At 42.9% G+C, this 27,562-nt stretch overlaps 1 protein-coding gene across 1 annotated transcript in view; it reads left to right on the top strand.

Moving 5' to 3' along the window:
* KMT2C (lysine methyltransferase 2C) overlaps positions 1 to 27,562 on the top strand; it is a 254,869-nt gene that overhangs the window by 105,450 nt on the left and 121,857 nt on the right. The window contains exons 6-8 of the mRNA XM_054726138.1: positions 1,355 to 1,464; positions 17,409 to 17,571; positions 26,012 to 26,183. Coding sequence (XP_054582113.1) covers positions 1,355 to 1,464; positions 17,409 to 17,571; positions 26,012 to 26,183 — 445 coding nt within the window. The remainder of the gene's footprint in view (positions 1 to 1,354; positions 1,465 to 17,408; positions 17,572 to 26,011; positions 26,184 to 27,562) is intronic.

Below are 27,562 nucleotides of genomic sequence, written 5' to 3'. Positions count from 1 at the left end.
GGGTCCTGGAATCAGGCTCCTGCCTCTCTAGTTCCAGCTGTGTCACCCGAGAACCGCAGCTGCCAAGTCACCACAGCTCAGCAGCTCCTGCGCTGAGTGTCTGTCCCCTAGTGGTCAGTGCACGTCATAGCTACTGGTTGGAGTGTCTGCTCCTGGTGGCCATTGCACATCATAGGTACCAGTTGGACAGTCGGTCGCTTAGGCTTTTATATATATAGCTGTGTAAGAGTCCAAATAAAATATCTTCCAGTAATCTATATAAAAGCCTAAGTGACTGTTACAACTAGATGACCGGCCAATAGCTATGATGCGCACTGACCACCAGGGGGCAGACGCTCAACGCAGGAGCTGCCCCCTGGTGGTCAGTGCACTCCCACAGCCAACCTCTTGCTGGTGGCCAACCTCCCGTGGTCCCTCCCCCTGGCTGGCCGCCCCCTATCAGACCCTATTGGGACTGGGCGAGACAGTCCTGATCACCGGCCAGGCCGAGGGACCCCACCTGTGCATGAATTTGTGCACCGGCCTCTAGTCCTATTTAATAAAAGCCTAATGTGCTAAGTGTCTGTCCATTCATCTGTTCAACCAATCAAAGAGTAATATGCTAATGATATGCTAAGGCCGCTCAACTGCTCGCTCTAGTGTGCACTGACCACCAGGGTCTGGACAGTTGCCTGGTCGACCAGTTGCTATGATGTGCACTGACCACCAGGGGGCAGACGCTCCAACCAATTGGTTAGCTTGCTGCTGGGATCCAGCTGATTGGGACTGAGCGAGATGTGCCAGACACGCCCTGGAGCCCTCCTGCGATCCCTCCCTGGCTGGCCAACCTCCCACTTCCCTCCCTGGCCCCAATGGTGCATCAGTGGGATCCCTCTGCCTGGCCTGTGCCCTCCCACAATCTGGGATCCCTCGGGGGATGTCGGAGAGCTGGTTTTGGCCCGATTCCACAGTCCAGGCTGAGGGACCCCACTGGTGCACGAATTCGTGCACCGGGCCTCTAGTATTTAAATAAAATGACTAAAAACTGATTTTTGTTGTTGTTGTTGGAGAAATAACTTACAATTCAGTGATTCTCAGTCTTTTGTGTTCATCAAAATCACCTGGAGGGCTTGTTGAAACATTGATTTCTGGCACCACTGCAAGAGTTTTTGTTCCATCGGTGTTTGTTGGGGTCTGAAATTTTGTATTTCTGACAAGTTCCCAGTTGGTACAGGGCCATGTTTTGAGAAGGGCTGCTTTAGTGCCTTTTTGCAATTTGCACTTTAGAGTGGATTTGGGGGTTTTATGTCTTTCCTTATTAGTATTCCTATTGTTAATGTTATTCATATGCTCCTTTTCACTTTAATGATCTTAGGCACTTGTTGGGCTCATCACCGCTGTGTGGAGTGGTCACTGGGAGTGTGCCAGATGGAAGAACTGTTATCAGTGAATGTGGACAAAGCTGTTGTCTCAGGGAGCACAGAGGTAAGTAGAAGAAACAGACATTTAAACACAGCTTTATACATTTCCTGTAGTCATCATAGAAGCTCACTTGTAAGAATTACTTATTAAATGATTACTGTAATGCAAAAACCCTTAAATTAGGAAATTATTAATTTATAACCAAGAGTTGTTTATGCAAACCCCTAAAACATAGTATTTTAAGTTATGCAATAAATGTAACTTTTTAAGATACATATTTTACATTTAAAACAGAAGTTTAAGCCCTAACCAGTTTGGCTCAGTGGATAAGTGTCGGCCTGCGGACTGAAAAGTCCCAGGTTTGATTCCGATCAAGGGCACGTACCTTGGTTGCGGGCACATCCCCAGTAGGAGGTGTGCAGGAGGCAGCTGATTGATGTTTCTCTCTCATCGATGTTTCTAACTCTCTATCCCTCTCCCTTCCTCTCTGTAAAAAAATCAATAAAAATATATATTTTTTTAAAAAGAAACAAAAAAATAAAACAGAAGTTAAAATGTTTAGAAATTAGAGTTAGTGACTGACCTTATAAATCCATGTGGTTACATTTAAAAAAATATATTTTTATTGATTTCAGAAAGGAAGGGAGAAGTGGAGAGAGATAGAAACATCAACGATGAGAGAGAATCATTGATTGGCTGCCTCCTGCATGCCCCACACGGGGGATTGGGGATCGAGCCCACAACCTGGGCATTTGCCCTGACAGAGAATTGAACTGTGACCTCCTGGTTAATAGGTCGATGCTCAACCACTGAGCCACGCTTGTCACCAGGCCAATGTGGTTACTTTTTAAGACAAAATTATTTGGTGAAGATTTAACCTAATAGAGATGAGATTTGACAGATCTTTAGTCCACAATGTATACTAGCCCTGTTTGATGTTTTAAAAATTGATTAAAATACTTCTTTTCAGCTAAGTTGGCACTGTCCCCAAGTAACATCATGTCCGTAGTATGCCATCTTTCAGGGCTTTCATTGTAGAACAAGTAGAGAAATAAATCCTCCCTCTATAAAGACAACAAACCCTGTGAAGTGAAATTGCTTTGCTGCCTACAAATTCTTTTTGGTTTTTGACAAGTATATTTCGGCAAAGTGAACAGCTCTTCCAAAGAAATAATAAAAATGGAAATTTTGACCATAGAAATTATAGGGTCTTTGATAGGTTGAATATAATTAAAACTTCCAAAAGTGTAAGGACTTAGATTCAAGTAATAGTTCAATCATTATAACATTTGCTTTACTCAGATTATCACAGTGATCTGATTTACATGGATAAGTAACTCTCACCTCAAGATTAGTCAAATAAGAGTGCTTCCTTTGGTAATGTGACATTACTTTTGAGTGCTATGTTATCAAAGTTTGAACAGTGTGATGCATAATAGTAAATTCTACTGTCTGAAAATACTTAGGTGGCCAGATCAAGACTGTGATAGATCAGTGAGAGCTATTTTTTCTGTGAACTCAGAAGTAGTTTTGTGACATTGAAGAGTACAGGCATATCTTGGAGATAATTGTGGGATTGGTTCCAGACCACTGCTGAAAGCAAGTATCACAATGAAGGGAATTGTAATCATGCTGGTGGAGGGTCTTGCCTTCAATGTGTAGAAAACTCAACATGTTTTGTGAAGCACAATAAAACCAGGTCTGCCTGTATTATAGGAAAGGCAATAAACAAAGACTAAAATGAATTTTTGATATTGGATTGGAATTGAAGGAATCAATATGAACTTTTTAATATTTATACAGGAACAGAAATGTAGAGATGTGCATATACCTGGGTTAGTGTGTATACACATATTTCCTAGCTCTATTTGCTAAAGAGGGTAAAGGAAAGATTGCCTCACCCTGTCTGTTTTGGACAAAAGATACCATTCTTGTTCTTTAAATGCATACTGATTAATATTTAGATGGAATTTAGAGATTAAGGCTATGCCTTACCCCTGACAGAGGAATCTGGATCATGAGAAACCTGTATTCCTTTTTCTCCCCCCACCTTAATATATTTTTATTGATTTTAGAGAAAAAGGGAGAGAGAGGGAGAGGAGAGGGAGAAGGAGGGAGGGAGGGAGGGAGGGAGGGAGAGAGAGAGAGAGAGAGAGAGAGAGAGAGAGAGAGAGAGAGAGAGATGAAACATCAATGATGAGAGAGAATCATTGATCAGCTGCCTCCTGCACACCCCCTACTGGGGCTCGAGCCCACAACCTGGGCATGTGCCCTGACCCCTGACCTGGAATCAAACCACGACCTCCTGTTTCACAGATTGAAGCTCAACCACTGAGCAATACCAGCCGGGCTGTATTCATTCTCACTTCATCTAGGCATTAATGTGGACTGGGCCCAAGCAAGTAGAATGCTGGGAATAGATGGAGAGATGAGGTCAGAAAGGAACCAGGGCAGCTTTGTCAAACCCTTACTTCTCTACTGCATTCAGTCAAAGCAGGGTAGCATTAGTCTTCTGTTGCCATTTTTATGCGTTTGTTTTCTCCTTTATAAAATAGGCACAGGATAGACCAATTAGCTAGAACTTTAAAAATTTTTTTTTTCTCCTAAGAAGAGTTTGTCTCACTGATAAAAAATTTAAGCATATAACAACACATTTGTTGATGAGACTGTGGGAAATGGGCACTCTATACTTTGTGGGTGGGAATACAAACTGGTAAAAATTTTCTGGAAGAAAGTTTGGCTATGTCTAACAAGCTACATATGCACTTATCCTGTGATGTTTTTAGGAATCTACACTGAAAACATGCCTGCATTAATGCAAAACACTTGCACTATTAAAAGTTAATAGTTGTAGCATTGTTTGATTTGCAGAATGTTGGAAACAACCTAAATGACCACACATAATAGAATGGTTGAGTAAATTATGGTTCGGTTCATACAGTGGAATATGGTGCAGCTGAAAACAACAACAGGAACAGCTCTTCAAGCTGATGCACAGTGGTTTCCAGCATGTACCTTTGAGTGAAAAAAAAAGTGCAAAAGACCATTTATGGTGTGCAACCCTTTATGCAATAAAGAATAAGATATAAGGAAATATACATGCATATGCTCATTTATGGGAAAGGTTTACAAATAGGATAAACCAGAACTGAAGCTTGGTTCCCAGTGGGTATGGGCAGGAAAGGAGTATAAAGAAGAGGGAATGGATTGGCATAGCAGACAGACACTTCTCAGGTATATCTTTTTGTAAAGCTCTGACTTAGAGCTGTAAGAATGTCTCACATACTCCTAAATAAGTAATTACAATCATCTAGGACAGGGGTCCTCACACTTTTTAAACAGGGGGCCAGTTCACTGTCCCTCAGACCGTTGGAGGGCCCGACTATAGTTTAAAAAAAAACACCTATGAACAAATTCCTATGCTCACTGCTAAGTCGGCTGCTAAGCAGGACTGGCAGCGGTGGCAAAAACACCTGGCGGGCCGGATAAATGTCCTCGGCAGGCCGCATGTGGCCCGTGGGCCGTAGTTCGAGGACCCCTGATCCAACAAGAATAGCAAAATTTACACTTAGAGGGATAGGAAAGAAAAGAGCTAATCTAAGTAACTGGAAAACAGTATCTTTTTAAAAATATATATTTTTATTGATTTCAGAGAGGAAGGGGAGAGAGAGAGAAGGATAGAAACATCAGTGATAAGAGAGAGTCATTGATCGGCTGCCTCCTGCATGCCCTGCACTAGGGATCGAATCTTTAACCCGGGTGCGTGCCCTGACCGGGAATCGAACCTCCTGGTTCATAGGTTGACGCTCAACCACTGAGCCATGCTGGCTAGGCTGGGAAACAGTATCTTGAATGGATAACTGTAAAACTAATGACAAAGAACTGGATGTGGTATAATCCAGCGAGTTACATGAGTTTCTCACAGGTGTGTGTTAGGAACTCTGAAACTGCTTTATGGATATACCATAAGCGAACAATACGTAAATATGTGGTAGGTAACGAGAGCTAGGTTTTCCAGAGTTGGAGAAAGGAGCTACAAATAGGGAGAGGCTAGCCTGAATTTTGTGGTGTTGGAATGGAATCAGAAGGATTGATGTAAACTCATGGTGTTGACTTACACAGACATGTACTGAACAATAGATGTGTGTATTACGACTGAGTTGGCATTCTACACAAATTTCCTAGCTCTGTCCTGTGAGGCCCGGAAGCTGGGACCCCGGAGCAGGGAGCACCCCCAGTGCCCAGACCTTGGCTTCTAACCACTGTTCTCCTGGAGAAGTAAAGTAGTTCCTGGTGCAGGGAAAACGAGATGAGGCACGAGGGTGTCAGGAATGGATAGAAAGACGGGCACTTATGGAGAGCAAGGAGTCAGCTTGAGTGAGTTCCGCAGAGCTTCTTGGAGCAACAACAAAACATGACCGCAACGGGTTTTCATCCACAGAATAAACTAAGTACTCACGAGTCTGGACTGACATAAATAGTGCAAGGCAGACACACCTCTTCTTTACCTAACATTCTTCAGTGGCTTCCCATTTCATTCATAGAATAAAAGCCAATTCTAACTAACCAACAAGGCTCTGGGCCCCCCTCCTCTCCCCCAAGTACTTCTAAGACATCACCCAGTAGCACTCTTCCCCTTACCTGCTTCCTTCAATCACACTTGACTCCGTCCGTGGTCTTCCTCAAGTATGCCAGACACCTCTCACCTCAGGGCCTTTGCACTTCTTGTTCTTTCTCTGTTAAATATTCTTCTTCTTTTTTTTTTTTTTTTTTAAATATATTTTATTGATTTTTCACAGAGAGAAAGGGAGAGGGATAGAGAGCTAGAAACATCGATGAGAGAGAAACATCGACCAGCTGCCTCCTGCACACCCCCCACCGGGGATGTGCATGCAACCAATGTACATGCCCTTGACCGGAATCGAACCTGGGACCTTTCAGTCCACAGACTGACGCTCTATCCACTGAGCCAAACCGGTTTCGGCTGAATATTCTTCTTTGATACATGGGTGTCTTGCTCTCTTATTTCCTTTAGATATTTATTCAAGTTACCTTATCAGTGAGGACTTTGCTGGGCTCCCTATCAAAAATTTCAAGTGTCTCCTCTTCCCATAATACCCCTGCTTTATTGTTTCTCCCCTGTTTAAAAATTTTAAATACATTTTAATTAATTTAATTTATTTTATTTTTTTAGTTGATTTTGGAGAGGAAGGAAGAGGGAGAGAGAGATAGGAACATTAATGATGAGAGAGAATCATTGTTCATCTGCCTCCTGCATGCCCCTTACTGAGGATCTAGCCCACAACCCGGGCATGTGCCCTGACCGGTAATCGAACTGTGACCTCCTGATTCATAGGTCGATGCTCAGCTGCTGAATCGCCGCCGGGCTATTGTTTCTCCTTTCATGTATTGCCATCTGACATACTAGTAGTGTGTATTTACTTGCAATCTGGTTTCTCTATTCTCATTAGAATAATAGTGCCCTTCTCACAGGATCTTTTTCTGTTTTGGTTGTTTCTTAAGAAATATTTGTAGCCTAAATGAATAGCACTAAAGATCATTCATGGAATCATTCATTTATAGTTATAAGTAAGAAGTCCAGAATTTAGAGTATTAAAGGAGATTGCCACTGTGGTTCATTTTACACAAGTTTACAATTTGTAATTGTCCAAACAATGTCTAAAACAGAGCAAATTTTTACAAGTGATGGGGATAAGGGGTTGGGGACAGTGAAAATCTTGAATATCTCAACAGGTTCCCTGGGGCAGAGTATGTGAAAGTGCTGTTGAATTTAGATGACATTTTTATTTATTTTTACCAAAAGACAGATGTTCTAAATTTATTGATTTTCATTATGATGACATGTGTCTGAATGTCATGCATGGTATGTCATCTGCCTCTTTAAGATAAATGTGAAATCAACAATGAGAACATATTGAGTTTTCAAATAAGTGTGCTGGGGTTGAGCATTTCAAAAATGAATATTTGGGCCCTGGCTGGCTAGGCATCACCTTGTGCACTGAAGGGTTGAGGGTTCGCTTCCGTGCCAAGGGCTGGTACAGGTCGGGGTGTGCAGGAGTTAGCCAATCAATGTGTGTTTCTCACATTGATGTCTCTCTTTCTTCTCTCCCTCTCCCCGTTCCCTTCCACACTCTTAAAATCAATGGAAAAAATATCCTCAGGTGAGGATTATAAAAAATGAATATTTGGGACTATTTTTTTTAATTACTTTATTGATTAAGGTATCACATATTTGTCATCAACCCCTCCCTCCCCCCCCCCGGTACTATTTCTGTTGTTATTTTATTAACAGAAACAAGAAAAGTTTGTAAAAACAAACAATGAAAAAATATTCTGACATTTGTCATTAAAAAATCTTGGACACGGAATTTCTTGATCTATTTAAAATATTTTTTTAACTTATTTATTTATTTATATTGTTAATCCTCACCGAGGACATTTTTCCATCGAGTTTTTAGAGAGAGTAGAAGGGAGGGAGGACACAGAGAGAAACATTGATGTAAGAGAGACACATTGATTGGTTGCCTCCCACACATGCCCTGATCAGGGCCAGGGATCAATCTTGCAACCAAGGTACATGCCCTTGACGGGAATCAAACCTGGGACCCTTCAGTCCGCAAGCCGATGCTCTATCCACTGAGCCAAACCAGCTAGGGCTGTTTAAAAGATTTTTGGTATGTTTTAAATCAATTTGTTAGAAAGAAAAAAAGTACTTTCTGATTACAGAAGGTGAAAATATATTTGCTAAATTTAAACTGAGGAAAAATAATGGTTGATAATGATGCACAACTTCTATTTAGATCTCCTTATTTTTATGAAGCCCCCTCAGCCCCCCAATTGGTAGCATTTGAAATCAAGAGGCCATTTAATCTAAGAAGTATGAGAACAAGGTATAGAGCTCAGATGGAGGGTTGCAGTACTCTCTCAATTAAAAAAAATACATGTTTTTATTGACTTCAGAGAAGAAGGAAGAGGGTGAGAGAGATAGAAACATCAGTGATAAGAAAGAATCATTGATCTGCTGCCTCTCCTGCATGCCACCTACTGGGGATCGAGCCCAAAACCCCAGGCATGTGCCCTGACCAGGAATCGAATTATGATGATCTGGTTCATAGGTTGATGCTCAACCACTGAGCCACACCGGCCAGGCTCTGTTAACTTTTTGAATGTGCACATCCTATCTAATAAAAGAGTAATATGCAAATTGACCATCACACCAAGACACAAGATGGCCGCCCCCATGTGGTCAAAGATGGCTGCCCCTATGTGGACACAAGATGGCCGCCACAAGATGGCCTGCAGGGGAGGGCAGTTGTGGGAAGTTAGGGGTGACCAGGCCAGCAGAGAAGGGTAGTTGGGGGTGACCAGGCCGGCAGAGGAGGGCATTTGGGGGGGACCCAGGCCTGCAGGGGAGGGCAGTTGGGGGGGGGGGGGACCAGGCCTGCAGGGGAGGGCAGTTGGAGGGACCCAGGCCTGCAGGGGAGTGCAGTTGGGAGGGGACCCAGGCCTGCAGGGGAGGGCAGTTGGGGGGACCAGGCCTTCCGGGGAGGGCAGTTGGGGAGGGGGGCAGGCCTGCAGGGGAGTGCAGTTGTGGGCAATCAGGCAAGCAGGGAGGGCAGTTAGGGGTGACCGGGCTGGCAGAGGAGAGCAGTTGAGGGGGACCAGGCCTGCAATGGAGGGCAGTTGGGGGTGGGGATCAGGCCTGCAGTGGAGGACAGTTGGGAGGGACCCAGGCCTGCAGGGGAGGGCAGTTGGGGGGATCAGGCCTGCAGGGGAGTGCAGTTGGGGGAACCCAGGCCTGCAGGGGAGGGCAGTTGTGGGCTATTAGGCAAGCAGGGAGGGCAGTTAGGGGTGACCGGGTCGGCAGAGGAGGGCAGTTGGGGGAGACCAGGTCAGCAGGGGAGGGCAGTTGGGGGGGACCCAGGCCTGCAGGGAGGGCAGTTAGGGGGTAACCGGACCAGCAGAGGAGGGCAGTTGGGGGAGACAGGTTAGCAGTAGAGGGCAGTTGGGGGGGACCAAGCCTGCAGGGGAGGGCAGTTGGGAGCCAGCAGTCCTGGATTGTGAGAGAGATGTCCGACCGCCCGTTTAGGCCTGATCCCAGTAAACAGGCAGTCAGACATCCCTCAAGGGGTCCCAGATTGGAGAGGGTGCAGGCTGGGCTGAAGGACCCCCACCCCTCCATGCATGAATTTCGTTCACCGGGCTCTAGTCTATAATAATCTATAATAATAAAAGCGTAATATGCTAATTAGACTAGACAACTGAACGACCTGGATGAAGCTGGGGCTGTGAGGCTGCGAGGGCCGAGCCCCTTGCACGATTTCATGCATTGGGCCTCTAGTCTTTTAATAATAAATATTTGAGCTTGCATCCTTATTATACATTCTCATTGGAACAGGTAGCTCTCCTTTTGTCACTTAGAAACATTGGTATACTTACATTGTTTGTGTGTGTCTTTATTTCTTTGGTCCCCCGACTAGGGCTGTAAGCACCATGAGGGCATGGATAATATGTTTAGGTTTATCATTTTATCTCTAGCATCTAATAGAGTATACCTGGAACACAAGAGAGTCATTATGGGATGAATGTATGCATGACTGGAATTTGCCAATGAAATGCATTCGCTGGAATGGAGAGGAAGGTGCTACTGTCACCTAGTGGCTGCTGCTAAAAGTCCTGAGATGCACAGGACAGCCTTCCACACAAAGAATTAATTATCTCGCTCAGAATGCCAATAGTGCTGAGGTTGAGAAATCCTGGTTTGACTAATAATATCATTATTCTTTTCAAGTTAAGATATTTAATATAATTTCCTCAATTGTTAAATGGCATTCTTTATCAGGTAGTTCAGTTTTTCTGGAATTTCCCTCAGACTGCTTTTCAGTTTTTCCAGGGGGAACATTATCTTTTTCTAGGTGGAAGAATATGCTAAAACTAGAAACCTGTGTTCAGGAAAGATAATGATGTTTCTTTTAATTTCCTCTTTGGAGCCTGGGTGTGCTACCAACATCTTGGAAACCTAGGTAGTTTGCATATTACCAAAGGAATAGTTTAATTCTGCATGCTACAGATGCTTGGTCATTTCTTTATCTAAAGCCTCTCTTTCCTGCACTCTCCTCGTTCCCCTCTGAAAAGAAATAACTCATCAACCTCTAACACATATTTCTGTCCTTTTAACTATTTCTGAATCAAATGTAGTGTCATACTCTATTAAAAATAATTAAAAATTGCTTATATCATTTCCTTAGAGTTTGATAATTTCTTATCTTTTCTCTACTCTCACCCTCACATCACAAACCCATATTGAAATTCCATTGTATACTGATTTTGTGCCAGGTGTCTTTGTGTAAAGCCAACTTAGTTCTGAGAGAAGAGTTGTAAGTTTTTGTTTTTGTTTTTATATTTTGCGTTTTTTGTAGACTGAAAAAAAAAAAAGCTTTTCTATAATAAGATGATAGTGCACATTAAGAATGTAAGTAAGCAATGTAATGTAAGTGAGCTTTTAGTTAAAAACAATTAAAAGCAGTATACAGTACAGTAAAAACTCTATATCCACGCTCCTCCTCTAACCAACTGAAAGTAGGTCCAATAAGATTTAAAACATTGGTCTGCCTCTTTATGGTATGGTAGGTGATCTGCAAGTACCTATTTTATCACTATTGTCTAATACTGTTTTATTTTAATACTAGAGGCCCGGTGCACGAAATTTGTGCACTGGGGGGAGAGGGTGTGTGTGTGTGTGTGTGTGTGTGTGTGTGTGTGTGGTCCCTCAGGCCAGCCTGCACCCTCTCCAATCTGGGACAACCTTGGGGCCTAAACCGGCAGTCAGACATCCCTCTCACAATCTCGGACTGCTGGCTACTGCTCGCCTGCCTGCCTGCCTGCCTGCCTGCCTGATTGCCCCTAACTGCTTCTGCCTGCTAGCCTGATTAACACCTAACTGCTCCCCTGCTGGCCCCATTGCCCCCAACTGCTCTCCCCTGCTGGCCTGGTTGTCCCAACTGCCCTCCCCTGCCGGCCTGATCTCACCCCCAACTGCCCTCCCCTCCAAGCCTGGTCCGCCCAGCAGCCCTCCCCTGCCGGCCTGATGGCCCCCAACTGTCCTTCCCTGCCAGCCTGGTCTCGCCCCCAATGGCCCTCCCCTGCCAGCCTGAACTCGCCCCCAACTGCCCTCCTCTGCCAGCCTGATCTCGCCCCCAACTGCCCTCCTTTGCCAGCCAATTTGGTCCTGATTGGTCAGTTTCTATGCCAGTCAGCGTCAAAAGCTCTGCCTCCTAGGCAGCCATTGGCTCCTCACAATTCACCCAGATTTGGTTCTGATTGGTCGGCTTCTATGCCAGTCAGTATCTCTGGGCCTAACCGGGGCCTGATCAGCAGCCCTGGTGGAGGCCTGGAGAGAAATGGAGGCGCAGCTGCTGACCAGGTCCGGAAAGAAAGAGAGAGGCAAGTGCTGATCAACAGCTGCCACAGAGGCTATGGATCAGACCCTGCTTCTCTCTTCATGCCCCTCAGCAGTCATGCTGGGTCACCGTGCCTGCAGCCGTAGCAGTCAGCAACCCAGCACTGACTACAGGACTGGCTTCTGGTTGGTCGAGCCTCCTGCTCGTAGTGGATGTGACGGACCCATGGTTTTTATATATTAGGATAATCCTAGTGATCTGTAATGTAAACTTTAAAAATTTATCAAAGTATATATTCTTCCTTTTCTGCTATAGTTTATTAAGAGGAAAGGCAAACATTCACAGTGTGGTGCTGGGTCTATAAGACTGTGTCCAGGTTGGAGGCTCCCAGGAGGAACCCACGGGACTCATAGAGTTGTGCTTATGCCTGAGACTTACGTGATTTGGTGAGCATCTCCGTGGGAAAAGACACTGGCAGACTCTGGAAGAATCCAGGTGCAAGCTTCCTTAGGTGCTCTCCCTCCCATGAGGGGTCACATAGAGCACCCTCTTCTTCCAGGAAGGAAAGTGCAGCTACATGTGTGTGATGCTCCTGCACCAAGAGTTTCAAGGTCTTTACTGGGGCCTGCCCACATAGGCACCCTGGGCCTGACCTTACCAGAGGGAAAGCCACACTGTTGGCACACTTGGTCTAGCTGCAGAAAATCGCCCTTTCACTTGGGGAAATGAGGGTGCCAGCTGGCAAGCAGGCCTTGGTAAGGATAGTAGTCTCGGGCCTGTTATGTTAACCCTTTTGCTTAGTACTTAAGTTGGATCGTATCTCAATTCTAGTATATTCCTCTCTATAGGACTGTAGTAGATACTTTTTAGTGTACAACATTGAATTATTCTCCATCATAGAGAAGCTGTGATAAAGCTCTAGTAGTGGTTATCCTATCTAATAAGGAGGGAATATGCTAATTGACTGCCATGACCTCAAAAAGATGGCGGTGCCCACAGCCACAAGATGGCAGTGCCCAGTCCCTTCAGCCCTGCCGGGGCACCTGCCTCTGGAGTCCCCCAGTCCCCTTAGCCCCCCCCAGCCCCCCAGCTCCCAGGGCTGGCCTGAGGCGCAGGCAAGCCTCGGATGGCGGCGGCCCAGCTGCCCAGGGCCGCCCGAGGCTCAGGTAATCAGGGCTGGCTGAGGCTTTCGCTGCTGGCAGTGGCAGCAGCAGAGGTGTGATGGGGGTGTCACCTCCCCCTGATCAGCAGGTTGCCTCCCCCCCCCCCCCCCCCCCGAGGGCTCCTGGACTGTGAGGGGGGCAGGCCGGGCTGAGGGACCCCCCCTCCAGTGCATGAATTTTCATGCACCGGGCCTCTAGTATAAAATAACTTTGTTCAGAGGAAAGGTACTGGTGAGGATACTTCAATAGAAAACGCCTGTATTTAACTCTGAAATCTATTTTGTCTAATATTAATATAGCCACTCCAGCTTTCGACTAGTGTAAACATCCTATATAATAAAAGCCTAGTATGCAAATTGTCCCCTTGATTGCCAGTTCCCCTGGGAGTTTGACCGCTTGACCAGTTGCTATGACATGCACTGACCACCAGTGGGCAGATGCTTCGACCTAGGCTAGCTTGCTGCGGGTGCTGGTGGGCTGGACTGGAAAGTGTGGTGTGAAGTGAGAGCTGTCAGGAAGCTCTCAGGGTTTGGCCCCAGTCCCCAGCGGAGGCGGCCAGGGGCGGGAGCCAGGAGGGACCCGGTGGCTGCTACTTGTGATCCGAGAGCCGTAGACTGCGCAGCCCTCCGCAGCCTGTGGCGTTCTCAGTGCACAGTTTATAATCTTCAGAGCTGCTTCTTTTTATTTGTTACGTTTCACTATTCTAGGAGAGTGGATAGCACCATTATGGGGTGACTGGCCAGGTGCAACTGCCCGATGCCAAGGGGTGGCCTCGGGCTCCCTGGGATGCAGCAGAGAGGGGGGTGGGGCTGAGTTGGAGAAACCGAGTCCAAAACTTGGAAGGAAGTGGGAGGCAGCCAGGGGCAGAGGGCGACAGCTGTGCAGGGGCCTAGAAAAGCTGCTGGGTGCGGGGCAGCCGAGGAGGAGCCGGGTGCATCTCCCATGGGACAGGCTCATGTCCCTCCGTCCTCCTCCTTGTGACCTGTCACCCCAGCTCTCCTCCCAGGCCCCGCCTGGGCTCGCCCCATACTTCTCCACACCCAGCACAGCCTTTGGGGAGCTCTGCCCCCGGAGGAGAAAGGGGGAGGCTGCAGACAGGTGGTGGCAGGAGGAGGGGCAGAGCAGGGCCCACCAAATTAGATGGAGGGGAAGGAGGGAGAGACCCCACAGGACTGGGGACAGAGATGGGTGGGGAAGGAGAGCCGTGCAGAAGCATTGCCCTTGGTTGGTTAGAGTCTCCTCCCTCTAGAGCCCCTCCCCCCTCCAGCTCCTGGCCATCACTGACCTGTTCGTCTTCCTGCAGTTTTGCATTTTCTAGGCTGATACTGAAATAGAATCGTACAGCATGTACTTAACATAATGGTCATTCAGCAGCTGGTAGTTTTCTTGGCTATTATTTATAAAGCCGCTGTGAACATGGATGCGGCATTGTTTGTTTGGAAGTATATGTTTAACTTTGCCTGTACACCTTTCCATTTCCCCCAGTCAGTAGTGAGAGGTACATTTGCTCTATGGTGTTGCTAGCACTGGATATTGTCAGTGTTTCTGAATTTTAGCAGTTCTGGTTCAGTGATATCTCCTTGTGGGCTTCTTTTTTGCTTCCTGATGATTAACGAGATTGAACATCTTATGTACTTACTTGCTATTGTGTACCCTTTTTAAAAAAATATTTTGTTGATTTTTTTACAGAGAGGAAGGGAGAGGGATAGAGAGTTAGAAACATCGATGAGAGAGAAACATCGATCAGCTGCCTCCTGCACACTCCCCACTGGGGATGTGCCTGCAACCAAGGTACATGCCCTTGACTGGAATCGAACCCGGGACCCTTGAGTCCGCAGGCCGATGCTCTATCCACTGAGCCAAACCAGTTAGGGCGGTTGTGTATCTTTAGTGAAGTGTTTGTTCAAATCTTTTGCCCCTACCTCTACCCTGTTCCAATTGATTTGTCTTCTTACTATTGAGTTGTCAGAATTCTTTATATATTCTTCATATAAGTTGTTTATTAGAGATGCATTTTATAAACATTTCTGCCTAGTTTGCAACTTGTTTTCATTTTCTTAGTGTTTTCTGTAGAGCAGAGGGCTTAATTTTGATGAAGTTTGTCATTTGCCAGCTTGTAAGTTTTTTCTTTTATGCGTTATGCTCATTATGCCTTATATTAAAAAAAATCTTTGCATATTCCCAAGTTACTTTTAGGTTATTTATCCATTTTATAGTTAAGTTACATGTATGATATGAGAATATGAGATAAGATTCAATGTTCTTTGTTTTCAGTAGCATTTTATAATCTATCTATATACAATTTTTGTTTATTCCCTAATCCATAGTATCTTTTCTTTTAATTTTAATGAATTTTTCCTCTAACTGAAAAAGTTAAAAGAAAAAGAATATTGTTTATTTTGTGCATCAATTTAAAAGAATCCAAAATAACTATATTAATATAAAACATTCAAAGCTAGTAGTAGATAAAAAATGAGATTTAATATTATTGCTTTTTGCCATCACCTTTTTACCACAGTGATATAGAGATACTTTGAGTTATTTGAGTTTTTTATTACATGCATACATTTTTGTTGTTATTGTTAATCCTCACCCTAGGATATTTTTCCATTGATTTTTAGAGAGAAACATTCTGACATCTTAGTTCATGGAACGATGCTCAGTCACTAAGCCACACCGGCTGAACTTCTCTGTGTTTTCCATGCTGTAACACTCTTGCGTACAGAAAAGAATTAAAATGTGCATTAGTCTGTGGATCTGTGGATTTTATCTATAATAATAAAAGTATAATATGCTAATTAGACCACACGTCCTTCAGGAGAAAGCCCGGGCTGCAAGGGAAGCCCGGGTTCTGGGTGCCTATTGGTGGCCGGAGGGAAGCCGGTGCCGGGTGCTGGCAGCAGCGGAGGAAAGGAAGGCCTACTCTTGCACGAATTTCGTGCATTGGGCCTCTAGTATAAAATTAAAATGGCACAGATACAGCTAGAGTTTATGAGTGACTTAAAAACTGCTGTGGTCTTTTGGCTGCACTCAATGTGTGGCAGACACACCAGGAGGTGCTAAGCTTTCTCATATTGATTCAAAGCAGAGGACCTGAGGTTATGAGATTTTGATGGCATGTGCTATCTTATGTAGGTTTACACATAAATGTTGAAATGTAGAGCCAACATTGGCATGTGAAGATGTCTGTGGTTCCTTGAGGCTTGGTTTTCCCGCAGATCATCCTGTTTGACTTTAGGTATTCCAGCTGTGCTATTGGTAAGCCGCTCTCACAAATGAGAGTCCTGAGAGTGAGATCCACTTAGGATATATATGCCTGGCCTTTCTCTGTCAGCAGCATTCATGGTGCTATGTGAACAAAGCTAGGACAACCAGTTTCTACTTGGATGTTGGAACAGGAGGAAAAGACAAATCACCATGCAAATGGCATAAATGCTTACGCAGAGATTAATGTAACAAGGACAGCCTTGCCTCTTTTACACAGAGGGAGGTTCTACACTATACAGTGCAGACCTCCCATCCAAAGCTCCACAAAAGAAATGATGTCCAAAATGGGCTTGGGCGGATAGCAAGTCATTCTTAGGGAAAGGTGAGTTAAGGAAGTAAAGCATATAGATCGATCATCCAAATTGACTTCTTACACACTCAGTTGCCCTAGACCAGTGGTCGGCAAACTGCGGCTTGCGAGCCACATGCGGCTCTTTGTCCCCTTGAGTGTGGCTCTTCCACAAAATACCACGTGCGGGTGCGCACGTACAGTGCGATTGAAACTTCGTGGCCCATGCGCAGAAGTCGGTTTTCGGCTCTCAAAAGAAATTTCAGTCGTTGTACTGTTGATATTTGGCTCTGTTGACTAATGAGTTTGCCGACCACTGCCCTAGACTTACTTTGTTGATCATGGGGGCCTTATTTCTTTGCTCTTACTGCTTGTAAGAGAGTAGCAGCAGATTGAAATTGGTGGAAGTGAGGGGAGAGGAGATACTCATGACCTAATTTTTCTTTACACTCCTAGCATTTACTAAGAAACTTAAAATGAATTACCACAGTGAAATGTGTCGATCTGTTGCCTTGAACAATATAGTTGTCCCTCATTAACCTACTCTGTGGTTGACTAGTTTACTTCCTATTGATTTTTAGGCAGGTTGAAAGATGTTTTATACTGTATATTCATTTTACTTGTTTATTGATGGGATTTAAACACTTAAGAAAATAATGCTCAACTAGAAACCTGCCTTCTTAACCATACTACTGATTTTTTTAAAAAGTTATTTGTACAAAGTCAGTGGGAAAAGCGAAATGCTAACTTTGTAACTTTAGTTTTATGAGTGATGTACAAAGGTTTTTAATACTTTCCTAGCCCCGCATTTGAATGTTCCTCTACCAGGTTTTATGAAGAAATTCCTTTCCCTTTTTCCCCCTTCAGCGATGTGCATTTTGTAAGCACCTTGGAGCCACTATCAAATGCTGTGAAGAGAAATGTACACAGACATACCATTACCCTTGTGCTGTGGGGGCGGGCACCTTCCAGGATGTCAGCCACTTCTTCCTTCTTTGTCCAGAGCACATCGACCAAGCTCCTGAAAGATGTAAGTAGCGCACTAACTTAGCACATTCTTAGATGTGAGCCAGTGTACTCACTCACAGGATTGCATGTCCTCACTTCCCTGAGTGTTACTCTGCTTCGATTAGAAGATAACACTATATAATCTTGATAATCTGAGGGATCCTTGCCAGAGGTCCTTGGGGGAAATCTGTTATCAACCGTGTCATTGAAGTTAAAGCCAAAAAGTTACTTCCTCAGCAATTCAGATGTCATTTACATGGTTTTTCCTATTTTGTCAAAAAATAGAAATACTGAATATATAGTATTTTAATATGCACTATAAAGTACGTCCTTTAAAAACTTAAACAGTATTCAGTGTCGTTTACACTAAAAACCATCCAGCACCCAGCTGGAAAATTAGAAGATCATTGACCCTAATTTTTCAATGTCCGTGCGCACAAGGACTTTTAAAACATGCAACATCTGACTACCGAGTCGGGGCGCTGACCTCTTTTCCCTTAGATTGTCAGATAAAAAAATGATAACAGTCAACACAACCTAACCGTCCAGTGTGAACCAATCAAAACCATACCTTTTTTGGTCAGGCAAAAATGCACTTTGTGTTGTGCCACAGAATTTTAGTAATTAGTTTATGTGCCATGAGATGAAAAAGGTTGAAAATCTCCAACTCAGGCGTTCTTGCAGAGGTACACTATTGACAGGGTCGCCGCAGACCTTTGAGCTCGAGACCGGCCTGGTCCTCGTGGAACCTGTCCCTGCAGCTTCTGAGTCCTCTCTGTTCGCTGCAACCACACTTGCGCTTTCTCCTTTCTCTTCCAGACAGTGTTTTTTTATTAAGTGAAAAACACTTAAATGTTTGAATTTCATGTTGTACAGAAAGTTATCATTCTTTGCTGTCTTTGTCATGAAACAGATATCTTACCTTTTTATTTCTATGAATTTCCAAAGAATATGTATACTTCGGGATCTTTTTCCCCTCTTAAATTGAATTTCCAATCTCATTGTGAAATGCTTTATTCAATCTTCTTAACCTAATTGTTAGCTTTACTTATTTCTTAGCAATGTCAATAAAGGCTTTTCCCTATCTTTTTCATCTCTGTGAAACATAAATATAGCTACCTATATTTATGAGGCATAAACTGAAGTATTCTCAAGTACAGTTAGATTTCATAATCATTATTATTTATCTTTGTTTAGTACCATAATTTTATATTCAGTTAAAATTATTTTGTGTCTACATGTATAATCACCATACAGATATAAATTATAGGTAAGGCAAACCGAAATGTCAAATTGTATTTAGGCTGAGGAGGGATTTAAAGTTTTAAGAATGTTTTGGATTACACACTAAAATCTGGGAGAAAAAGAACATTCATGCACAACCACTCTCCCGGGTGTTATTATTGTAAGACCTCATGCAGTGAATTACTTCACCAGGTGCACAAGCTGCGGTGCCAGTTGTTAGAGTCAATTGCATTCTGGGTGGTTCGTTACACTTTGCCAATGGGACAAAACAATTGTGTATGTATTTAAGAATCTGAATTTTACTCAGCCTTTTGTACTTAGTCATGCTTTAGAGCTCAGTAAATAGTGTGTAAACTTTTCCGTGGCTGTGTTTCTGATGTTAGGTGTTTGCTGCCTAATGGCTGTATTGCTCTGTGCTGCAGACTGTGCTCTAGCAGCGTAGACCTCATTTATGTGTGAGAGATCATAAATGGTTTTGTAAAGTAATGACGTGTCAGAACTGAGGTGAGATGATTTGCCATCATTTTTCATCCCTAGAGTGAAAGGTTCATGCTGGCAACATAAAACCAAAAGATATTCTGAGATTATTGGTACAGTTCCTTGTTCCAAAATAGACTTATGGAGACACATAAAAATACATGAATGGTAGGATCAAGTAAAACTAAAAATAAGCAAGGAAATTTGGCCATTGTAAAATACGGGTAGGATAAACACGAAGGTAATGGGGAGGCCAGGACCCAAGTAAACACACATTTCCTAAACCTGAACTACAAATATGGCTCCAGAGCTTTCCAGCAATCAACACGAAGAGTTACCTGGTTCATAGCAATATGACAAGAATTCACTTGATACTGAGACTGTATGTACACTATATACTGCAGTGTTAAAATTGTCTCCAAGTAGCTGCCTTGTAGTGTAAGAAACAAATCCCACAGGGCAGTTTTTTTATAACAGACCTCAAGATAAGCTAGTGGCATAAAATTAAAGCCCAACCGAGAAAATTCAATTTTTTGGGGATTTTGAAAAATGCAGTCTAAATACATAGCTTCCTGACCATCCGTCTTAATCCACGAATATAGAGAATATTGGAGATATAATGTATTTCTATAATATATAAGACTATGCAATAGTCTTCATAAAATCTTTCTAGTTGTTGTAATTGTGTGCCATAGCACAAAGTACATAACTTTTATGTCTTAAAAATGGGGGATAAGTGAAAAGACACTAGTCAGTGAATATCATGTGGCATCGGACCTTGTCTATATTAATTGCTTTACAAAAAGGTAGTGATTTTAGTTCTTATCTAAAGCTCAAGTTATATGTATACATTGAATACTGATGGCTAAGTGCAGAGCAATTTGTTAGAGTGATAGTTAGCTGAGTTAGGAGTAAGATTGACATTTTTTATGGAAGTTGACAAATCTAACAAAGACACGGACACCATTAGAAAGAAATCCCAACAAAGACAGGGTCAGCGAGCAAGGCCAGGACTTTCAGTAGAAAGCAGTTGCAGAGTGCTCTGTGTCATGGATGGATGCTGGCCATACCTCCAGCATTATTGTCATGATGATGATGTACATGAACCTGGTCTGGAAAATTCCACTGAATGCTTGTCGTGGAGACACGGCCAGCGTGCTTCCTGAGGCGTGTGCTGCCTCCTAGGGAAAGCTGAACGCAGGGAGCCAGCCATGCAGGATCAGGGGGGAGAGCATTCAGGCAGATGGGGCAATACTTCACAGGCCTGAGGAAAGAGCTTGGCATAGCTGTGGACAGTCGCTGGTCATTGTGCCCGGACCATAGTGTCTGCTAGGAGGATTGTAGAGGCAACACCCTGGTGAACACAGGCCAGGTCACACAGGGCAGGGTTTGATGTGATTCTGTCTGCAGTGTGACCCTTTGCAGGGTTTAAACGTGGGAATTCTCTCTCTCTGTCTCTCTGTCTCTCTCTCTCTTTCTCTCTCTCTGTCTGTCTCTGTCTCTCTCTCTCTTTTCTCTCTCTCTCTGTCTCTGTCTCTCTCTTTCTTCTCCCCTCTCCAGTGTATTTATTGCCACCACTCAGCTTTTCACTCCTTTTACTTCAGTTAAGCTTTGAACTCCAAACTTCATTTCCTGCTAGTGCTTGTATTTCTGGACACCAAGTCGTGCTGCTTTGCATTCTGTCAGTCCCCTGACCTGCCCCTCTTACCTACCTTCTACCTACCGTAAAGGCCAGCCTCTCTGGACAGCATCCATGATTTACGTTTTCTTTCTAGAGACACCCCGTGCTAGGCCAGCCACCTGGCACAGTGTTCTGCCAGCAGTGACGGCGTCGATGGTCGGTGCTGTTGTGCCAGCAGCAGCCACGCTGATGTAGCCCTTCTTAAACTGATGCTATCTGACATCACTTTGACATTTCTCACTCGTTATTTATGCCAACACAATTTATTCTTACGTGCTTCTAGACACTGGTAAGCAGTATAGTCTCACCTTCCAACTTGACCAAGTTGAAGGATCCATGATAAGCTCCCTTCTACTTTGAGCTCATTGTTTTTGCCTTTTCCTCCATCTTTTCTTGTCACAGCTGTCACTTAGAAAGTGACCTTGTCCAAAGTTTATCTTTCTGCTTCTCCCGCTTTTTCTCCCCCTCCCCCCAATCATTTACCCTCCTCATTCTATGCCTGTGCTGGCACTTGCTGCTTTTGTACATGCTCAGATGTTCTCCACCTTCTTTGCTCTCCCACTGGGAGTCAGTGTTGATGAGTGAAGAGCGTGGCCTTTGGAGCCACACTGACCTGGACTTCACTCTTTTCCTCCCAAATTAACTTTAGTCTTACACCCAAGCTCTTCTGCTTTCCAGCTGCTTCAAGAAAAATCTCACATAGTTCTTGGATTATTGCTTCAAATTTAATGTCTCTGTGGTTGTGCAGACACATTAGTATGTCTGTGTACACATACTTACATGAGACAAGACACTTAAGCTGTCCAGTAGTATCATCTTCTTATGCATGATCTGTAACAGGCAGTGCTAGGGTTTCTGCATGTATCTTCTCCTGGATTGGGCAGTGGATGGAATTAACTCTATTTCTTTATGTAGCACTTTTTTGCTGTTAATTCCTTTTATATATCATAAAGTAAATGTTTCTGGACCCAGTGTATCCTGTGGATGTTTTCTTTGTTTAGTTTACTACTAATGATCCACACCAATCAAACAATATGACAGCATTGTCAGTAAGGAACTGCTGGAATCTGTAATAGAATGAAGAAGTTATCTCTGCCATAGTGACACACATGTATCTAGGTGTCAAATGGGCTTTGCTGTATAAAACAGCGCTCACTGTGTAACAGAAATATCGTGTGAGCAACAGAAGTAATTGTCATTTTTCTAGTAGTCATGTTAAATAGTATATACAAAATAGTAATATTTCATCATGTAATCAATAAAAAATATTTGAGATATTAGACATTTCCCCCTAATATATTTTTGGAATCCACATTGTAGCCACATTGGCTGGTGGCTGCCGTGTTAAGTGGAAGTGTCAGAGTCAAACTCTAGGAAGTTCCACGGAAGCACTTTGGACAGTATTCCTGGCAAATTACAATAGAAAGATGAATTGAGTATCTGATCATCAGAGTCCAGTACTTGCTCCAATTTCTATATGTTCTGAGGGTAGCAAATATCTGAGACTAGTTTTTAAACGTCCATAGCTTGAATGAGTAAATATTGGCACTCTATTTTAGAATTAAGAAAAACAATTCACCCTTAAAAAAATGAACTAGTTTATGACATTTCCATTTTTAAATTAATGCCTATCAAAGATTTTTTTAAAAGTGACTTTAGAAGCAAGTTATTTACTTAAACTATATATTTAATAAGACTTTATTTGTGCTAGGCAGTTGAGGATGCAAAGTCAAAAAGACAAGGTCCCTGTCCTTCAAGGGAGCAGAGTATTGTGTTATAATTAATTATAGAACAGTTTCTTCTAAGCATACGGAGAAAGGAATATTCAACAACTACACACATAGTTGCTTAGGAGTGGTAATATTTTATATTTGGGGACAATGTTTGAGCAGAGTTTGGAAGGTCTCTTTGGAATGGGCTCAGGGCACAACAAGGGAACCACATTTCATGCAGAGGGAATAGAATGTGTCCAAGCACACAGCACTGAGCAACAGCATACACTGAGTGACCAGATTATTATGATCTCTGGACGCATAACAATCTGGCCACTCGTGTGTGTGTGTGTGTGTGTGTGTGTGTGTGTGTGTGTGTGTGTGTTAGAGGCCTGGTGCACGAATTCGTGCATGGGTGGGGTCCGGCCAGCCTGGCCAGGGGGAGGGGACATGGGCAGTTGGCCAGCCTGCCTGCTGGTCGAACTCCTGGTCAAGGGGACAATTTGCATATTAGCCTTTTATTATATAGGATATACACAGAGTGGCCAGATTATTATGAACTCTGAACGCATAATAATCTGGCCACTCAGTGTGTGTGTGTGTGTGTGTGTGTGTGTGTGTGTGTTAGAGGCCTGGTGCACGAATTCGTGCATGGGCGGGGTCCGGCCAGCCTGGCCAGGGGGAGGGGACATGGGCAGTTGGCCAGCCTGCCTGCTGGTCGAACTCCTGGTCAAGGGGACACTTTGCATATTAGCCTTTTATTATATAGGATATACTCAGAGTGGCCAGATTATTATGCGTTCAGAGATCATAATAATCTGGCCACTCAGTGTATGTTACGTGCATAGCAAACTGCTTGACGTGACCAGGAATTGGTGAGTGGTCCTGAGAGTCAGTTGGAAAGGGAGAGAATGGTTTTTTATTTTGTGTTTTTCTTTTTTGCCTCATACTAGAAAGTTTTTATTTTTTCACTTTTAGGTGAAAAAGTAAGTACTGGTGCAGTTTTAGTTTCAGCAGGGCATAACCAGTTGGATGCATAGTTAGATTATTTAGGGAGCAGATCAGAACCGTATGCAGGGATTTCATTCAGAACGCATTGCAGTGCCCACAGCAGGGAGTGCAAGGACCCAGATGTACAAATAGAAGGACAGGGACAGGGAAAGTTGACTCAATAAGAGTTGGTGTCCCGTGGCTGTGTTGGGTCAGGGAAGAGTTAAAGGGTCAACAGTGATACTAATGCTGGTTGAGAGAAGAGGGAGGAGGGGGTTAGATTTTAAAAATATTTTAGAGGCATTGAGTGAATATTTTTAGAACATCTGGCTATTGAGGTTCAGAAAGACTTGCAAATAATGTGTTGGGGTTTAGAAAGAAGTTTGGGGTTGGTGATATCCATTGGGGAATTGGAATCGTGGGAGTTGATGTGATCACAAAGAGAAGGCATGGGGAATTAGAAAAGAAAGAACAGGGTGCAATCCTGCTAGACAAAAGCATTTAGAGGGAGTGAGAGGCACAAAAGCCAACCCAGGAGGAAGAGATGGAGGCATGGGGACCTTATGGAGAAACCAGGAGAAAGAGGCCATCCTAGAAGCCAAGGGAAGGGAAATCTTACTTAGATAGTAATATAAATGCTGCAAAGTGCAAATAAGGTAAGGTTCAAAAAGTGACCCTGGGAGCCTCATTAGAGTAGCTTCAGATGAATGGTGGGTGTGGCGCCACCAGGGGGTCCAGCTTGGGGGCCAGGTACATCTCAGTCCCAGGGCCCATTTGTGTACTGCCCTCAGGCTACAAATGGTTTTTTACCATTTTAAAAGGCCTCTAAAATAAAAACAAAAAGTCTCTACACCAGAGACTTCTATGGCCTACAAAACCAGTTTGCTGACTGGTATAAGGAAATGGAATAGGTTATTACTCGGTTTCAAGATGCTTGACTGGGAACAAAAGAAGGTAGAAAGGGCTTATAGTCAGAGAGGACTGACCAAACCTTCAAAATACAAAAGAGAAAAGAAATTATATATACGATTTAAAACAATCCTAGGGCAATCAGCTAATCAGACCATTTGGTAGAGGCCCTAAGTGTCCAAAATAGGCATAATTGTGTGTGTGTGTGTGTGTGTGTGTGTGTGTGTGTGTGTGTGTGTACTCTGGAGGCCGGGTGCACGGATTCATGCACCGGTGGGGTCCCTCAGCCTGGCCTGTGGAGATTGGGCCGAAACAAGCTCTCCCAAGCTCTCCGACATTTCCCGAGGGGTCCCGGATTGCGAGACAATGCAGGCCAGGTCGAGGAACCCCACCGGTGCATGGTCGGGGCTGGGGAGAGACCGTGGAAGGGCTCCAGGGTGTGTCCAGCCCACCTAGCCCAGTCCCGATCAGCTGGACCCCAGCAGCAAGCTTACCTACCAGTGGAGCGCCTGCCCCCTGGTGGTCAGTGCATGTCATAGCGACTGGTCAAATGAACTGTCGGACACTTACTTAGCATATTAGGCTTTTATTATGTAGGAGATATATCAGATTGGTATGATTTTAGAAAACATTATTCCCTTATTTTGTAATGTGAATGAATTTATGTACTTGGCAAGGCAGTTTATTCTTACAGTTATTTTTTTGTTTTAGTGGTAAAAAAAACTGTTAAAAAGCGACATTTCTTTTGACCTACATTTAGGAGGTAGATGATGTCCTTAATTATATAGAATTTAATGCTTTTTAAAACAGCTTTCCATTAATATAGATGAATATTGAAATAGTGAATGAAGTATTGCATTTGGGTATGAATGTGTAGCTTCCATCTATAATGTTCTCCCTCATACAATATTTTTCAGAATTAAAAAAATTTATTTGATTAAAATAAAAATTAGTCTGTTTATGCTTAAGAAGCATCTTAATCTAATGGATATTAACATTTCTTAATTTTTTGTCTCTTATTTTGTTAATTTCAGAATATATTTAACATCCAAATAAAATGTTTGTTTTTTTTTTTACATTACCAACGTCTCAGTTGATACTTTCCTGGTTTGGTTCTTTCAGCAGCATATATGAAGCATTAAGTAGGCACCCAGCATTGTCACTGGTACTAGGGATATAAGACTACATCAGAACTGCTTGGTCTCAAGTACACATAGGCACAAATTGCAAAACCAGATGATTAAACTGAATGTGATTACATTTAGATTAAATATATTGCTTTGTTTCTATGGAGACCATATTCTGATTGGATATCACTTCAATGTGGATAACTTAAAGTGTCTGAAAGATTTACCATGCAAATTCCTTTAAAGTGATTTTTAAACTGTAAAGTCAGAAAATTATCAAATTCTTATACAACAATTTCATTGTTTTACTGTTAATTATAGCAAAGGAAGATGCAAACTGTGCAGTGTGCGACAGCCCGGGAGACCTGTTAGATCAGTTCTTTTGTACTACTTGTGGTCAGCACTATCATGGAATGTGCCTGGATATAGCGGTTACTCCATTAAAACGTGCAGGTTGGCAATGTCCTGAGTGCAAAGTGTGCCAGAACTGCAAGTAAGTTTTAATTTCAACTCACAGGTGTGTATTGAGTTTGTGAGAGACCCTATTTGTAGGTACAAGAGGTTTGTGTGATGTGCTAAAGGTTGTTCAGACTGCAGCTTTATTCATTCACATCGCCTTCATCATGTCTTAATTTAAGAAATAAATGCTAGATGTGCATTAACATTTATATTACTTTGAAACAAAGGCTAAACAAAAGCTAATTTAAATTTGCCAACAATTTTTTAAATGAGTGATATTAACAATTTAAAATAAATATTAGAAAATTAAAGCAACTTCTTTAGAGGGAGACTGGGGAGGGGATTTAATAGGAAAATAAACCTAACTACCAAAAGTGAGTCACCTTCCTTTCCAGGAAGAACTAAGATCATTGTTTTTTAAAAAAATCTGGATCTCTCTGAAGACAGTTATGGTCAGTAGATCCTAGTCACCATAATACTGGAACAAAGTATCGTATGGCATTTTTAAACATTGCAATGGGATGATCTTTTCCTATTTGTTCTGTTCCATCCTTAGGTCATTTCTCCAGTCTTTTCTGTGATATTTTCTCATGCTACTAATTAGCATTATAAATTGGGGCTATTACCTGCATCTATAGCAGTCTTTAAATTATTTACAAGCTGAGGACTTTTGTAACTAGGAGAAATTATGCCCACCAGTCTGTTTTATTCATAATTTAATTTCTTAAAACATCAGTATCTCAGAATTATGTGGAATAAGTAGGACCAAATGCTGTTATATTTTGGTAAAAATTAAAGAAAATATCAGTAAACATTTATTTGGTACCTTGTATCTGTGCCTAGTTTCTTGGGAGGGAATATGAGAACTTAAAGAAAGAGTACTTTTCCTATGAGATCTTTCCATGTAGCTGAAGAGATAAAATATGCAATTTTATATGTAGAATTTGTTAAGCTAAATAAGAAATAACTGGAGACCAACTAACCCATCTTCCGTTTTACTTCTATTTATCCCCAGGTTTAATTCAGCATTTCCTCTCTCCACTCTTCTTGCATTCCCCAGTTTTTCTTTCCCCTCCTCTTGAGTTAAATTCTTAGTATCTGAGAGTGATTAATAGCCAAGAATCAAGGCAGATATTTATTTTTAGTATAGTTCTTAATAATGATAAGATTGTTATTCTTATACCTATTTATTTAGTACATACTGCTTAATGAGTATTCTAAGCTCTTCAACCAGAATTACTTAATTCTCAGAGTAACCTTTGGTAATTATTCATATTTTATACCTGAAACTAACAGAACTCAAGTCTAAGTTATTCAGGAGTCACATAGCTAGAAAAACAGCAGTAGAATATAAAGATAGGTCTGATGCCAAATTTGATCCTCCTTTTATAATGACTGTGTCTTCCCAGTTCA

This window comes from Eptesicus fuscus, chromosome 14 (genome assembly GCF_027574615.1).
Source record: "Eptesicus fuscus isolate TK198812 chromosome 14, DD_ASM_mEF_20220401, whole genome shotgun sequence".
In the NCBI taxonomy this organism is placed as follows: Eukaryota; Metazoa; Chordata; class Mammalia; order Chiroptera; family Vespertilionidae; genus Eptesicus; species Eptesicus fuscus.
This window is presented reverse-complemented; position numbering and strand designations above follow the sequence as displayed.